Here is a 17,174-nt window from a genome sequence, read left to right on the forward strand (position 1 = left end):
ATATCATACCTTTGGTCTGTAAATCAAACAAGAATGGAAGTTCCTCTCTGGCAAATCTCAATCTACATGATCTATCAAAACCAAAACCTGAAATCCATGCTAGTGGGACTTTCTGTAATATATGTGCATATTAGGATGATTAGGTAGGCCAAATATTCAGTTATTCCCAGTTGTTTTAATTAATGTAATAAAATAACGTTTTATTTGAAAAAATAAACTACTATTCCAACTATTATCCCTTGAGTATCTATTGAATGTTAGGCATTGTTCTATGTACCACACACACATCTTTGTTCTTCATAAAAGTCCTATAGGGAAAATGTTACTCTCTTACTAGAGATGTGGAACTGGAGACACAGAGATCACAAAATGTGCCTAGGGTCACAGAGCCAGTACTAGCAGTGAAGCCAGAATTCAAACCCATGCTTCTCCACCTAATCTTCCCCTGTCTTTTCCACAGAGCTAATTAATTTGAATATCAATTCATTTCAGTTAAATACATACCATGCTGAACAATGTCTTCAATATTTTTTTTGAAATCCTTAATGGATGAACTGAAATAGTAATCGTGGATAGTTTTCAAGTGGTGTGAAAGAACACACTTTTGTTTCTACTTTAACTACCAAGATTTATTTATTTTTTAATAACCAAAATAACAAATTGCCAGATATAGCCTGGATATCTACAAAACAAAAACTGAGAGGAGACCAGAGGGAATAAATTTGTCAGCAGATAAACTGAAATGACATTTTCACTGGCAAAGTCTGTTTGCACACTTTGGACAGTGACATGTCCCTTGTACAAGCATTTCATAATCCTTGACATCACCAAGGGGCTTTAACACAGAATGCTGGAGCTAGCTGAAAGGGTCCTTTACAGACAAAGACTACTCCAGAGAGCTCAAGCAGCTTTGCGCGAGCCCACTTGGCTGGTATGGCCAGGGCCAGGGCCAGGTTCCGCATCTCCCGGTCACTGCCAACCATCTCAGAAACGAAAGTTGGCCAGTGACATTTCTTTTTCCACAGTTAGTTCTACCTTGTCAAGGGAGTTAAACTGTGTAAAAACTATTACCTAAAGTTTTTCAAGTCACCATTTCTGTCCAAAAAAAAAATCTGTTGTTAATGGATGTCAAAGTCAAATCAAACATCTCTACTCCATTAGGAATAGGAACCTGCTCAGGTGGGCTTATGTCTGCAATTAGGAGGTTATCAGTCAAAATTGTGCACATTTTCTACTTCCTTCTGGAATTACGTAAACCTTCCCCGGGTCCTTATTAGTCTGCCATTTCCTGTTGCGAAAGGAACAAACAATGGGCAGACTGTCACCAATGTTTTCATTAATTACAACACAGGCTGAATGGCATTGATTACCACATAATGGACATTTTGAAGTGACCCTGTTTCCTTTTTTCAAACAATGTATCTAAACGTCTCCTAAAAGCAGCACATTTTATTTGGGTCTCCAAGAGAATTAAGACATACCAGGATCTCAGGAATTTGAATTGCATCACTTTGTTCCAATACTCATTTTATGACTTGCCCAACTTCCCTGACCACCTTCCTACCCTCTGTATTAGGTCTGGGAGGGAAGATAGGAGAAAACTCTCAAGACCTTTAAGCAGTTCCCAATGCTAAATAAATGAAAGTTGGGTCATGACTTCCTCCCTCCACATCCCTCAGAAAAGGGCTAGTGAGTCTCTGAAAGGGAGCAAAGAAAGAAAATGATCAGGGTAAAAAGAAAAGTTTGGGGCAGAAATCCCAGTTCTCCCTCCCCTTGGGAGAGTCTTCCCTGTACATTAAACAAGATAGTAGCTCAGAGCAGACACGATCTGCCTCGAGAAGTCTCTGTTCTGCTTCCTCTCTAGATAGAGCTGCTGCAGTCAGTCCTAGAGGGAGAGTGGGGGGAGCCTCAAACCCCTCAGCATAGGTCTCCTCTTTGGCTTCCCCACCTGCTCCTGTCCCTGTCCACTCTATTACCAGTCCCGCAAGATACTGGTAAAAGGCTCTCTTCTCAAAAAAGTGATCAGCGGAGAGTGTGGAAAGTTAGCGTCAATGAAGGCAGAGTTGGCATTTTAAATGTGTAAATGTGGGATCTTCAGGGTGATTTTTTTTTTAAGTGTGGCTGCATCCTGTCAGGATTGCTTTTGAAATACAAAGTATAGCATGAAATTATGAAGGGAATATTGTAAAGGAACGCTGTGTCAGGGAAAGCATGTGAGCACTGCACACAAACAAGAGGAGGTGGGAAGTAAAAGCATTGGGATAAAGAATGGAAGAGAAAGAAAGAACAGCAGAAAAAACATGGGTCTTAGATCTGGGAGTCCCAGCTCTATCATTTCACAACTGGGTAACCCTGAATGGTTTAACTTTCAGGTCTTTGAGTGTCAGTTTCTTTTTCTGTCCAATGTAGATGACAGTGCATGTAAAATACCTATTCCACACCTGGCACACGGTCAACATGTAAAAAGTGACAGCTTTATTATTATTACTATTACTACTATGTTGAGAGAGAATCTGGAGAAGCTGTGCTGGTAGATGGAGCAGGTGGATGGTGAAGAAAATCTGGGAGCCACGTCACTAAACTGGACTCCTCTTCCAGGACTAAAGGGAAATAAAAGTAAGTCTTGTATGGACCTAAATGACACATTGAATATTTAAAAGCTGAGCTACAGTGACTAAAACAATGTCAAACTGGGTCATGTGCCCTATACTTCCATTTATGTACCCCAACTGACAACACAATCCCTCTTCTGATTCAGAGTAGAAAACAGATCTTAGAGGTGGTATGGAGGTAAATATTTTACCATCAAAATTCTCTACTCTGCATGTGAAGAAAGAATGCAAGAATACTAAGATATAATAATTTGGTGTATCTCAGCTGATGCCAGTGTGCACGCTCCCAAGCACTATGCTGGATGACCTCGTGGGACCCATAGGAGGCCCCCAGCGTTACCCATGCAGAAGGCTGGGGTGACAACTCAGACCAATACACACATTCACCCAGCAAACACCTCCTGAGCATGGGGGAGAAGTGAGGCAGGGGATCTCTTCTCCCCAGGAAACCAGGAATGCTTCCTGCACAGGCTGTTGGCATAGACCGACAGGATTGCTGGATCCCCCAGGAGGGAAGATGGGAGGACACACAGAGTGGCAGTGGAGACCAGAGAGCAACGTGAACATGGTGGATGTGGGAGGATACGACTGGGACTACTACACGATGGAAAGGCAGATGAGGAAGTGCTCAGAGAGACTCTGGGTCTCAGCAAGGATGGAGAGAGCATGGCTGAGGGGCCTCAGGGGTGGGGTGAGGCCATTCTTAAAACTACGCTCTGTGCCACTAATACTCATACACAGCCACATCACTTCCTCCTGGTCCTGCTGCATCTGAGATAATTGTCTTTTACTCCCTAAAATAATCCTTTCATTTACACAGCTCCCTGTAGTCCTGCAGAGTACCTTCACATTCATTATCCCACTTGCTCTGGGCTGCAGGGGGGCTGTCCCCCTTAACTTTCTGTGTAAGCAGTTCCTAGTAATGGTTTGAAATGACTGTAGACAAGTAGAAAGCTCTCCACTCATGTGCAGAATGAACTGTGGGGTAATGCCAGGATGGTATCTAAAGGCTTACAATATTAAAATATAGTCTGTTGGGGTGCCTGGGTGGCTCAGTCGGTTAAGCATCCAATTCTTGATTTCAGCTCAGGTCATGATCTCAGGGTCAGGAGGAAGACTGAGCCTCATATGTTGGTTCTGTGCTCAGAAGGGAGTCTGCCTCTCTCTCTCTCCCTCTGCCCCTAACCCTGCTTGCGCTCGTGCTCCCTCTCTCAAAAATAAATAAATCTTTAAAATATAGTTTGTCAACACGGGCAGAAAAAAGTTAACTGCTGCCTCAAGCTCTAGGAACACATCCTAGAAAATCTTTTGGGAATCCTTGAGACCTGAACGACTTAGCAATATTTTAAAAATGTGGATCTCCAAGTGTCCTCCCAACTAACAACAGAGATAGTAAGTAAGTCTCCAGTTCAGAACATCCAGATAAGTATGACAATGAGCAGACTGTTAATAAGGACAAGAATCTTAGGCAGTGTATCTGTCATTGGTCAAAAAACTTGATAAATTTTAGGTATAGACAGAATTTTGAGGAACAGTCTCCTAGTTCACTCAGTACTAGCCAGATCTTTATTTTAAAAGTTCTTTTTTTAATATTTATTTATTTATTTATTTATTTATGATAGTCACAGAGAGAGAGAGAGAGAGAGGCAGAGACACAGGCAGAGGGAGAAGCAGGCTCCATGCACCGGGAGCCCGACGTGGGATTCGATCCCGGGTCTCCAGGATCGCCCCCTGGGCCAAAGGCAGGCGCCAAACCACTGCGCCACCCAGGGATCCCCTAAAAGTTCTTTTCTTGAAAGGTTTTCCTGGCCCACACAATCTACAATTTCAATCCCACTAACATTTCAAATCCCTTTTCTTGCTTTATATTTTCATTCTTAGTACTTATCTTACATGCTATAGGTTTTACTTTTTTACCTTTATTGTCTGTTTCCCCAGACATGAGGAAATAATTCTATTTTGTTCAGTGATACATCCTCAACACCTAAAACAGAGCCTGGCACAGAGCTAAATGAGTTCATAAGTGAAGTAGACATGTAAAGGCATATACAAACTTCTGAAAGGCAGGTTTTTTTTTTTTAAGATTTTATTTATTTATTCATGAGAGACAGAGAGAGAGAGGCAAGACACGAGGCAGAGAGAGAGAAGCAGGCTCCATGCAGGGAGCCGGATGTGGAACTTGATCCTGGGACTCCAGGATCATGCCCCGGGCTGAAGGCAGGCGCTCAACCGCTGAGCCACTCAGGCATCCCTGAAAGGCATGTTCTTATCTCAGTGAGTCAGAATTCTGCAGCCAGGGAGACAGAACCCTAATAAGACTCATATATTTTGAAGGGGAAAAAAAAGAACAGAGGTAGTCCACGTTGGGAAAAAAGTATGTATGTTCAAGATAGACATATGTCAGACGTTGAAAATAGAATGAAGCAGGCTAAAAACAAATACCACCAATCATCTCATCATTAAAGGGCAACCACAACTAATTGTCATGTTTCCCTTGAATCTTTTTCTTTAAATATATTTAACATAGTTGAAGTCATATTGACTGCATAATGCTGTATTCTGCTTTTTTCACTTAATGTGAAAACCTTAAGCGTTTTCATAGTATCACTTGGTATTCATTGACAGGACTTAGATCAAGTGAAATTTATCATGAAAATTTGCCCTTCTGCATCTCAAATTTGGGCTACAGATGCATCTAGGAATAACAGCTGAAAGAGGACACATGTGTTCAAGGTGTAGCTCAAGATGTAATACAGCCTTGGGTATGCATATAGACTATATTTCCCAGCCTCCTTTGGAGTTAACTGCAGCCAGGAGATTGAGTTCCAGCCAATGATGGGTGACACTTATGGGTTTGGTCCACAGAATCTCCCATCTGTGCTATTCCATTCCCTTTCCTCTTTTACCAAGTGGGTGCCATCAAGAAGTGGTCTTTGGTTGGGTATGGCAGAGCCACAAGATGGGAGGAGACTAAATCCCTGAACTCAAGGGGGGGAGACTCACCTACTAACATCCAGAAACATCCACCCTGAACATGAGCAAGAAATAAGCTTCTGTTGCATTTGAGCCATTACACATTTCTTCATCTATTTATAGCTGCAGTCTAGCTTACCCTACCTAAAACAACTCTCAAACCTTTATTTTCCTTAATAGAATAAAGAAGTTTCTCAGGCACCATGATACTGAAATAATTGAAGAATATATTAAGTTTTTTTATCTAGCAAACATTTATTACATGTCTACTATGTGCCAGGCATTGTTCCAAGCACTGGAGCAACATTCAAATTTGATAAAATTCCTGGTTTTTCTTCACTAAAAGAGATACAGGACAGGCAATAGCTTTTCCCAGCTCTATTTCCAGTTCTACACCCCACATGTCCTTAATGCTGCTTACTCTCTAGCTTACAGACTGCAATTACTCTGGCATTCCAGGGGTAGCACAAGGGGCCTCTACCATTGCCCACTCTGGCAGACTAGAAATGACCTACGGGAGGGAAAGGGACAGGGGCTCTAGTACCTGGCACATGTGGCTAGTACTAGAAAATCTGGCAGCTCCAGGTGTCTAGGGGCATTTCTAGGGCAAGCAAACTATGGGGGAAATAGGGCTGCTGTTCACACATGCTCATATGTCAGTATCCAGAATTAGAATGGAGTTAAATCTTCGAGCAGTCAAATAACTGGGTTTTGCTCCTGCCTCGCCAAAAAATACAAGCCCACATTTCCAAAGGCAAGTAATAAACTAGATTGGGCCCTCTTCCAGGATTTCAGCCTTTTGGCAGGACAGTGCTGGTGCAAAGGAAATGTGGGGCCAGGCCCAAGGAAGTACTGTACGGTATACCTTACAGCCAGACAAACCAGAATAAGCCCAATCCCCCATCTGCATTTCCTGCCACCCAAGGGACCAGTTGTATTTCTTACCAAAAAGAAAGGTTGCCCAAAGGACAAGAATGGGGGAGAACTATAAATATATTTTAAGGTCTCAACTTGAAATTTACAACAGAGAAACTTGCAAAACAGAAAGGAAACAAAAAAATTTCTTTTAAATACCCTTGGTATGTTAGCAAACAGAAGCCTAACATCACAATGATCTTGTCAAAATTTGTAATTTTAAGTAAACACTGCCAATCCATTTTATAATTTGACGTCAAAAAAACAGAAAACAGTGTGAGGGTAGGTTTAAAAAGCAGCAATAGGAATCTAACAAGACTGAAATTTAAAGGAGATTCAGTTCAAGGTTGTACAGAATAACAGCCTCACCTGGCCAATGGTCCACATGAACCAAGTTTTTAATTGAAGGAGCTCACAATAAATGCTAATGCCACTTCAGACACTGATTCTCTGTGCAACACTGTAAGCAATCCATTTAACCTTGACCAGTATCTTCCACAGCCCCCTGGGAGGAAGCATGGTCCAGGAAGTCAGGTCAAACACTTGGAAAATGGCTCCAATTAGGTCTTAAACATTCTAGTACTGTCAACGAAAGAAATCCCTGCCCAGCTCTGTGTGCCAGCCCATGCCTGGTAGCTCATTCCCTCAAACACCAGCTGAGTGTCTATTGCATGAAAAAGGAATAACTAAAATAAAAATGAAAGATTCTAAAGAAGTAGAACATAAGTAGTATGGTAAAGTCGGAAAGAGGGCTGGCGATCTTCTATCATATTTTAATAATTTCATTTTTTAAAAAAAGATTTTATTTATTTATTTGAGAGAGAGCAAGAGAGCACAAGCAGGGGAAGTGGCAGCGGGAGAAGGAGAAACAATACAAGGCTCAATCCCAGGACCCTGGGATCATGACCTGCGGCAAAGGCAGACATTTAACTCACTGAGCCACCCAGGCACCCCCATATCTTAATCATTTTAACTAGAATAAAAATTTGGGGTAAATCCCAAAGAAACTCAGGGACCTTGTTTTCTTTATTTGTGTCATGAAAGGGTTGAATCAGAAAAACTTTACCGTCTCTTTGTAATCCCACGGCTTTCACAGAACTAAAACTTTCTTACCTATTCATCTGAATCTCCACTGAATGCTTTATATTGGTTTGTGCTAAAACAGCATGCTATCAACACATCCAACAATGAAAAACACAGACCAGCAGAATCATAGTACGAATTTAATCTCAAGGACTTAGATCCAGCACACAATAACTAGAACAAAATAAATCTAGTGGTTTTATCTTACTTAAGAGGGTATTCCAGGGATACCTGGGCGGCGCAGTGGGTGAGCGTCTGCCTTTGGCTCAGGTCGTGATCCTGGGATCCGGGATCGAGTCCTACATCGGGCTCCCTGCATTGAGTCTGCTTCTCCCTCTGCCTGTGTCTCTGCCTCTCTCTCTCTCTCTCTGTGTGTGTCTCTCATGAATAAAAAAATCTTTTAAGAAAAAAAAAAAAAAAGAAAGAAAGTATTCCAATCTAGGAATACACTTACTCACTGACAGCAACTATAGTGAGGCAGAAACATGATCTAGGTCAGTGACAAGAGCTGCTCCAAATGTCTCAACTATGACTTCCTGGGACTGTGTATTTGCCACCTGCCCTCCCCTCCCAAAAACCCTGTCCCTGGGGAAGGCACCCTCATTAGGAAGATGAATGTTCCTTTCGATTTTCAGTTAATCCATATTTCCATGGCTGGATATGACCTAAAACTGAAAGTGTCTGCCTGCCAACTTGAACCTAGAAATGATGAGATATCACAGAAAAAACACTGAAATGACAAGAGCGATACATCCGCAGCCTAGAAGCCAAGGACTAATCATTCACTGCCATTCAGTTTCACATTTCTCATGATCCACGTTCCCAGGCACTGGTTTATTATTCACAAAGCAGAATAAACAATTAACTACAAAAAAATCACACATATCACATATCCGTGGCATGAAAGAAATGCAGGGCTTGAGAGATACCAGAGTGGGTAGAAAATTGTGTCTTGCCACTACTTAGTTCTTTATCATACTTGGGTTATTGAGAGTAGAGCTTAAAACAAGCCAATATTCAGGCTGCTGCTGGTATCAAGAAATTACATATAGGCCAATTCATGGCATTAGGGTTAGGCTTTTCTCCTTAGTCATTATTTATATTGAAAACAATGAAAAGAGCCAACACTATAATGTTTACCATATGGCAGACACGGTCCTAAATGCTTCATGGCAAGTAACTCATTCAACCCTCTCCAAAACTTTCTGAGGTGGATACTATTCTTACTTCATTTAACAGAAGAAACTGCAGCTCAGAAGAACTGAGTTACTTGTTCAAGGTCACACAGCTAGTTAGAGGCAGTGCCAGTATTTGAACCCAGGCAATGAGGCTCTGGAGTCTGCACGCAGAACCACTATGCAGAAGTGCCCACATAAAAAAAAAAAAAAAAAAAAAAAAAGAAGTGCCCACAATATAAGGTACACATTATTGTCCCTTTGCTGAGCCCTCCATGATTCCCAGTGCTCACAACTGTACTCCTACCCAGCGGTCACTCTCAACCAATGACCTCCCCTCTTCTTCAGAGGGAATACATGGGCTCCTTGGGTGTGGCTGATCCATGCCAATTATCCTCTTTTAATAAAATTGTCCAAATTCTCACCATTCTCTCAAAACAAATGCTCCAGGGCTCTAAATCCCACCCTCTCTTGCTGCCTCAGGAACCCTGCTCTAAGACCTCTTCTATCCTTCATCTTTGATCTCTTTTGTCTCTTCTCCATCAACCTGTGAACATGTTCAAGTATACTATCTACAAAATAAAACACCAAACCTTCCTATGATCTTCAACCACTTTTCATTCCATAATTTTGGCCACTACCTCACTCTGTGACCCTGGATAACTTGCTCACCCTCTCTACTAGGCTTCAATTTCTGCATCTAAATAATGAGGGCGCTGGACCAGGTCTCTATGGTACTCTGAACTCCCCAATGTTCCATGGCTCTTAATGCAGAGTTAGAGTTTTTTTTTTAACAAGTTTACTTTCTTCACTGTCCCCTGAAGCCTCAAAGTTAATTTTCTTCTAAGACTGCCAAGCTGTTCCTGTAGCAAGCAATGCTCCCTCCTCCTATTTTCCGTTCATTTCCTAAACTTTGATTTCCCTTTATAAGTTAGCTTGAACCTCACCTGCTCCTGATCTTTAACTCGTATAGCACCTCAGTTAGGGACCATGATTTAGCAGTCTCCATCAATAGTGCCCTATCTTTCCTACTAGTGTCCTGCATATCTTTGTTCCTGCACTTAGACTAAGCTCTCAGCAAGCAGGCACTTTGTCACCTTTTTCTGTAACCTCTAAGAAACCTCACACTGAGTAGGTCTGCAACAGTGGCTCAGCAATGCTTGTTGGCTGAGGGGTCACCCAGGAACCAATAAAGAAACTAGTGGTCAGTGTGCATTACAAGGCTCTCTGGGAAGGAAGGCTACCTCTATCTTCTACTCCTCTCTCAGACACACCAATTTGTAAGACAGACTTTTCACTCAAGAGCATCATCCAAATTTAGGAACAGGAAAGCTTAGCTAGCTCCTTGATTTTCTTTTATCTGAATCAGAACAGTTCTAGCCATGTTTCCCTTTGATCCAAACTTAAAGTGACTGCAGGTCTGTAACTTTATGAGTCTCTGGTTGATCCAGGTTCTACACTTCCACTAATACATATTCTCCAAGGTTATTAAGTTCCTTACTTTTCAACACATACAGCATTATGTTACTTCCTCACACTTGCAACCAAATTTCCAGGAAACATCTGGAATAATATTAGAGAGTTGGTGTTATATCAAAACTACATCCTCTGCTTTATTCATTTGGAAGTGACTAACTTCAACCTTGAGGTTGGAAGTGAGCACAGATGGATGTGTATGTTTGAAGCGTTTGCTAGCATTTACCAACAGAGATGCCAAGTCACCAATGAAAACCTTAAAACAGTGCTCATCTCCTTCACCTTAGGAAAACTACCAAGGTACCACGTACTATGAGTACTGTTCTCTGATCTGTAATAATCCCGGGTAACTACTGATCGCTCAAAGTGAATCCCAAAGTTCCTCAAACAATTTTAACTCTGTTAAATTTAAATCTGTTAAATGGCTCTCAGTCCTGGTTACATGTCATCTAGAGCACTTTCATAAATACCAAAGCCTAGCTTCCTCTCTTCCTATTCACCACTCTTCAAAGATTTTTATCTAACTGGTTTAGAGTGAGACCCATACATCAGTTACTTTTTAAAAGCACTTCGCTATGCTGATAAATTAAGGTATTGTTATTTCAGGTATGACAGCAGCATTACAGCTGTATTTGGGGAAAGCCTTTCTTGGTGGAAAAACTGATGAAATTCAAATAAGGTCTCCGCTTAGTTAATAGTGTGGTACTGTGTTAATTTCCTAATTTTGATCATCGTACTAAGGTTCTGTAAAATGCTCACTTTAGAGGAAAATGTGTGAGGGTACACAGAACTCTTTAGATTATTTTTGTGACTTTTCTCTAATTCACATTTTAAAAAGTTTTTAAAAAGAGTCCTTTATCTTTAAAGACACATACTTAGGGGCGCCTGGGGGGCTCAGCTGGTTAAGCTTCAGTATCAGACTCTTAATTTTGGCTCTTGTCATGATGTCAGGGTCATGAGATTGAGCTCCCCATGGAGCCTGCTTAAGATTCTCCCCCCCCCCCAAAAATGATTCTCTCTCCCTCTCCCTGCACCCCCATGGGGCTTGTGAGCTCTCTCTCTCTCTCTCTCAAAAAAAAAAAAAAAAGATATATACTTAAATATTTCTGAATGAAATTATATGCCTCAGATTTACTGCAAAATAGATCAGTTGGAGAGGTGGCAGGGAGTGAGTGTGGATATAAATGAAACAAGACCTTACACAAATCAATGCCTGTAGTGAGTAGCTGGGCAATGAGTACATGAAGGTTCACAATATTTGTCTACTTCATTGTGTGCATGTAAAAATTTTTGTCATATATACTGGAGGTAAAAATTCCCAGGTAATTCTAACACACATTTAGGGCTAAGAAATCCTGCTCGAGAATCTTGGAAATGAGGTATAATAAGATCTCTATCTGGTATAACAAGCTACTAAATACCTGCTCTTTGACGCTGAGCTAGTCATTTAATCTTTCTGTATTATACTTTCCTAAACTACAAAACAATAGAAATGGACTAAAGGATCTTTCAAAAAGAAAATGAGAAGCATTATGAAATAGATTTACTGTTCTAAAATCTTCTAAGAGTTAACATCACAGTTAATTTCTAGCACAATAATCAAAAATGATAAGGTCTTGTGTCTGCAAGAGCAATTCCCAAATAATGTTCTAAAAAACACTACTTTGGGGATCCCTGGGTGGCTCAGCAGTTTAGCGCCTGCCTTTGGCACAGGGCGCGATCCTGGAGCCCCAGGATTGAGTCCCACGTCGGGCTCCCGGCATGGAGCCTGCCTCTCCTTTGCCTGTGTCTCTGCCTCTCTTTTTCTCTATGTCTATCATAAATAAATAAAATCTTTAAAAAATAATAAAAAAATAAAGATACTACTTCTATAAGATATTCCCTACAATAAAGGTTCTTAGGTCAAATAAGTTTGGTACCAGTTTTCTTTATTGTAAGATTCCTAAGAACTTTAAATTTAATTACTTTATTTTAAAAATATTTTATTTATTTATTCATGAGAGAAACAGAGAGAGGCAGAGGGAGAAGCAGACTCCCCACTGAGCAGGGAGCCTGATACGGGGCTCAGTCTCAGGGTCCTGGGATCATGCCCTGAGCCAAAGGCAAGTACTCAACCACTGAGCCACCCAGGCACCCCAATCTAAGAACTTTTAAGATAATAAGCATTGTGGGATGCCTGGGTGGCTCAGCGGTTGAGCATCTGCCTTTGACTCAGGGCGTGATCCCAGAGTCCTGGGATCGAGTCCCACATCGGGCTTCCGGAATAGAGCCTGCTTCTCCCTCTGCCTCTCTCTCTCTGTCTCTCATGAATAAATAAATAAAATCTTAAAAAAAAAAAAAAGATAATATGCTCTGTGACTTTCCAAGGGTGGTGATGGAATATGCAAAAAGATTGACCTTCTTCACATGGGAGTAGTTTTATAGAATTTATTGTGGAAAACAGTGCTCTAGACCAGTGGTTCCCAAATCCCAGGTAATGGAGAATGGATTCAGTATCATTCGGTAAGCTTATTAAAATAATGATTGACAGACCACATCCTAGACCTAGTGGGAGAGGAAAACTCAGCATTAAAACAAACAAATAAAAAACTCAAGAGGTTTTGATACATAGTCACATTTGGGATTTAAATCTCTGTAGAACATAACATAGTAAAGTAAGTTTGTAATGTTTGAAAGGCCACAACAATGCCAACCAATATGAAATAATAATTTGGAATGCTCTCCTAAATAAAAGTATTTAAACCATGAGAGAATCATATATGTATACATTTCATGAAAGGTAAGTAGTAAAATATTTAAGGTGTTGGCAAACTTAAATGTATCAATATAACTAGCAGCAACTTTATAATCTCAAGGATTTACTACATCTGCTATTAACTGTTAATGAATCTGCAGTGATGCTCAATGCTTTACTTGTGTATTTCCTCATATTCACCTTCTCACGCTGACTCAATGACCAGGACTATTTTGTTAAACAACTCTAGGAGGTGCCATTAACATAAGTGATTTCTCCAAGACAGAACTCCTGACCTTTTCTTTATATGATACTACTTCAAAGCATCAGGAATCTCAATCCCTTCTTTATTGAAAACTTTGGAAAATGTATGTACTATACCCTAGTGCTTACAGAGCTGTGCCATGCAGCAGCCCAGTCAATGATATATTTCGGTGTGTGACAGAAGTACCTTTTTTTTTTTATTAATAATTACTAAACATTTGTACCATGCACTTTAGTTTTCTAAGTACTTTCACAGGAATTATCTTGCACCTTCCCTCAGAAAAACTTTGTGGGCTAAATAGGTATAATTGTTTCCATTCAACCAGTAAAAACCACTTAGCTTTTCATGTCCTCATACTGTGAAAAAATAATTGAAAAAGATAGCAAGGTTCCTGCTCTCAAACAACTGATACTCTATTGGGAAACAAAATATATATTACACATAGGAAACCGCTAAAGTCCATTCAAAGATACAATGTTAGCTAGAGCAGATTAGTATGGCAGGACTTTACATACTAACTAAAACGTATTAGTAACTTAATGTTCAATCAACCTTTGGGATAGGTTACTACTGTTTTTCAGATGAGCAAACTGAGACCAGGAGAAGTAACTTATCCAAGCAAATATGTGGTGAACCAGGATTCAAATTCCATGGAGCTGGACTACTCCTTTTCATCCTTAGATTTTACTGCTAGGAAAGACAATCTATCAAGGCAATGGGGACAGATGTCAAGACTAAACCAGAAAATGACTACTTCCTATAAAGCTTGGATCACTGGCTCTACTGCCCAGTAGAAAAGGACTTGGGAGTCAGAGGAAATCACAAAAATGAGCTGGTGATGTTATTTTCCCACACTACATTACCTCTTTGATTCGTTTAACCAAAGCATTCTGATCAAAGGCAACGGCCTCTGCACACTGATGAAGGTGATCCTGATATCGCAGGCAGAGCTGTAACACCTGCTGAGAATCCAATTTCTCCAATTTGGTATTTGTTGGGGAAGTCTGGCCACTCAATAGCCCTTCAAAACAGAAAAAAAATAAAATAAAATAAAATGGAAGTTACTGTGGAAAAAACTTGTTTTATAAGTAACTTAATCACTGAAGACAAGGTAGGAGACTAAAATTTAACCCTGTATCTTTTGTTATACGCTAATGAAAATTATAGCAACTATCATTTATGGAGCATCTATAATATACCAAACGCTCGGCAAAGTGTTTCATATGCAATAATTCGGTACTCATATTTGCCCTGGAAAGTAAGGTAGGATTAGTCCCGTTTCATAGATAAGAAACTCAAGACACAGAGAGATTAAGTAACTTTCCTAATGTCACACAGTGACTAGTAAATGGTTTCTCCAGAATACAGATCCTGACCTTATGACGCTATTTCAAGGTATTAGGAATATAAATCCCTTCTTGAATTAAAACTTTGGAAGATGTATTTACTTAATTTTTTTAAATAATTACATTGATTATCTGACTTTATTTTATTTTTAAAGATTTTATTTATTTGAGAGAGAGAGAGAGAGCCAGAGAGATCACAGAGGGAGAGGGAGAAGCCGACTCATTGCCAAGCAGGGAGTCTGATGCTGGGCTCGATCCCAGGACCCTGGGATTGTGACCTGAGCCGAAGGCAGATACTTAACCAATTGAGTACCCAGGCACCCCTGACTGTCTGACTTTAAAACAAAGACTATAGCCAGAGGCAAGGCAGGGCATTACATAATGACAAAGGGATCAATCTAAAAAGAGGCTATAACAATTATAAATACTGATGCACCCAACAACACTGGAGCACCTGGACACATGAAGCAAAAATTAACAAGCATAAGGAAGAAGCTGAAGAGTAGGGGACTTTAATATCATGCTTACATCAATGGATAAATTATTCAGACAAAAAAAAAAATCAATGGCTTGGGACAACACACTCCATCTAACTGATCCAACAACTACACAGAGAGCATTCCATACAAAGATGGCAGAACACACATTCTTTCCAAGTGTGTATGAAGCTTTCTCCAGGATGGAGCATATATTAGGCCATAAAATAAGTCTTAATAAATTTAAGAAGACTGAAATCTTATCAAACTTCTTCTCCAACCACAATGGTATGAAACTAGAAATCAATTATGTGAAAAGAACTGGAAAAAATACAAACATATGGAGGCTAAATAACATGCCACTGAACAGTCAATGAGTCAATGAATAAATAAAAGAGGAAATAAAAAAAATACATGGAGGCAAATGAAATGAAATGGTCCAAAATCTTTGGGACACAGCGAAAGCAGTTCTAAGAGAGAAGCTTACAGTGAAATAGGCCTACTTCAAAAATCAAGACAAATCTCAAACAATCTAACCTCACATCAAAAGGAATTAGAAAAAGAACAACAAGGCCCAAAGTTAGTAAAAGGAAGCAAAGAATAAAGATTAGAGTGAAAAGAAAAGATTAGAGTGGAAATAAATAGATTAAAAAACAAGAAAAAAGATCAATGAAACGGAGAGCTGATTCTTTGAAAAGATAAACAAATTGATAAACCTTTGGCCAGACTCATCAAGAAAAGGAGAGAAGACTCAAATAAAATCAGAAATGAAGGAGAAGAACTAGCAACTGACATCACAAAAATATAAAAAATTATAAGAGACTACAAGGAAAGCTTACATGCCAACAAATTTGGACAACCTAGGAGAAATGGATAAATTCCTAGACACATACAATCTTCCAAAACTGAATAAGGAAAAATAGAAAATTTGAACAAACCAATTACCTGGTATAAAACCGAATCAGTGGTAAAAACAACACAACAACAACAACAATAACTCCTTTCCAATCCAAGTCCAGGACCAGATGGCTTTACAGATGATTGTACCAAATATTTTAAAGAGAGTTAAAATCTATTCTTCTCAAACTATTGGGGAAAAAAAAAAAAAAAACAGAAGAGGAAGGAAAACTTCTAAATTCATTCTTCAAGGCCAGTATTACCATTACCAAAACCAAAGATCCTACAAAAAAAAAAGAGAAAACTACAGGCCAATATTGCTAATGAACACAGATATAAAAAATCCTCAACAAGATATTAACAAACCAAATTCAACAATACATTAAAAGATCATTCACCACAATCAAGTGAGGTTTATTTCACAGATACAAGAGTGGTTCAATATTCACAAATCAACCAATGTGATACATCATATTAATAAGAGAAATGATAGAAACCATAAGCTGCTTAGAACTAACTAATCAAAAAAAAAAAAAAAAAAAGAACTAACTAATCAATGAGGGGCACCTGGGTGGCTTGGTAGGTTAAGCATGTGCATTTGGCTCAGGTCATGATCCCAGGGTCCTGCGGATCAAGCCCCACCATCAGCCTCCCCTGCTCAGGGGGTAGTTTGCATCTCCTTCTCCCTCTGTCCCTCTTCCCTGCTTGTGCACTTTCTCTCTCAAATAAATAAATAAAATATATTTTTTTAAAAGAATAAATGACTCCAACAAAGCTGCAGGTTATAAAGTTAATATGCAGAAACCTGTTGTACTTCTATACACTTACAAGGAAGTATAAGAGAAATTTTTTAACGAATGAAATACCTAGGAATAAACTTAACCAAGGAGGTGAAAGACCTAAATTCTGAAAACTGTAAGACATTGACGAAATAAACTGAAGATGACTCAAATGGAAATATATACCACATGCAGAGATTGGAAAAATCAGTATTGTTAAAATGTTCATACTTTCCAAAGCAAATCCACAGATTCAGTGCAATCCCTATCAAAATACCAATAGCATTTTTCACGGAACTAGCACAAATAATCCTAAAATTTGTATGGAACCCCATAAGACCTGAAATAGCCAAAGGAATCTTCTAAAATAAGAACAAATCATAACTTCATACTTCAAGATATACTACAAAGCTATAGTGATCAAAATGATGTCATACTGACAT

The 17,174-nt window shown here is 39.6% G+C and overlaps 1 protein-coding gene across 8 annotated transcripts in view; it reads right to left on the reverse strand.

The window, feature by feature from the left end:
• Positions 1-17,174, reverse strand: part of BORCS5 (BLOC-1 related complex subunit 5) — a 109,830-nt gene that overhangs the window by 11,968 nt on the left and 80,688 nt on the right. For all 8 annotated transcript variants that reach the window (XR_013364291.1, XM_077871032.1, XM_077871031.1 and 5 more), the window contains one exon: positions 14,097-14,254. Coding sequence is in view for 7 of the 8 variants with exons in the window: in XM_077871032.1 (XP_077727158.1) it covers positions 14,097-14,254 (158 nt within the window). In the remaining variant the exon portion in view is untranslated. The remainder of the gene's footprint in view (positions 1-14,096; positions 14,255-17,174) is intronic.

This window comes from Canis aureus, chromosome 25 (assembly GCF_053574225.1).
Source record: "Canis aureus isolate CA01 chromosome 25, VMU_Caureus_v.1.0, whole genome shotgun sequence".
Lineage (NCBI taxonomy): Eukaryota > Metazoa > Chordata > Mammalia > Carnivora > Canidae > Canis > Canis aureus.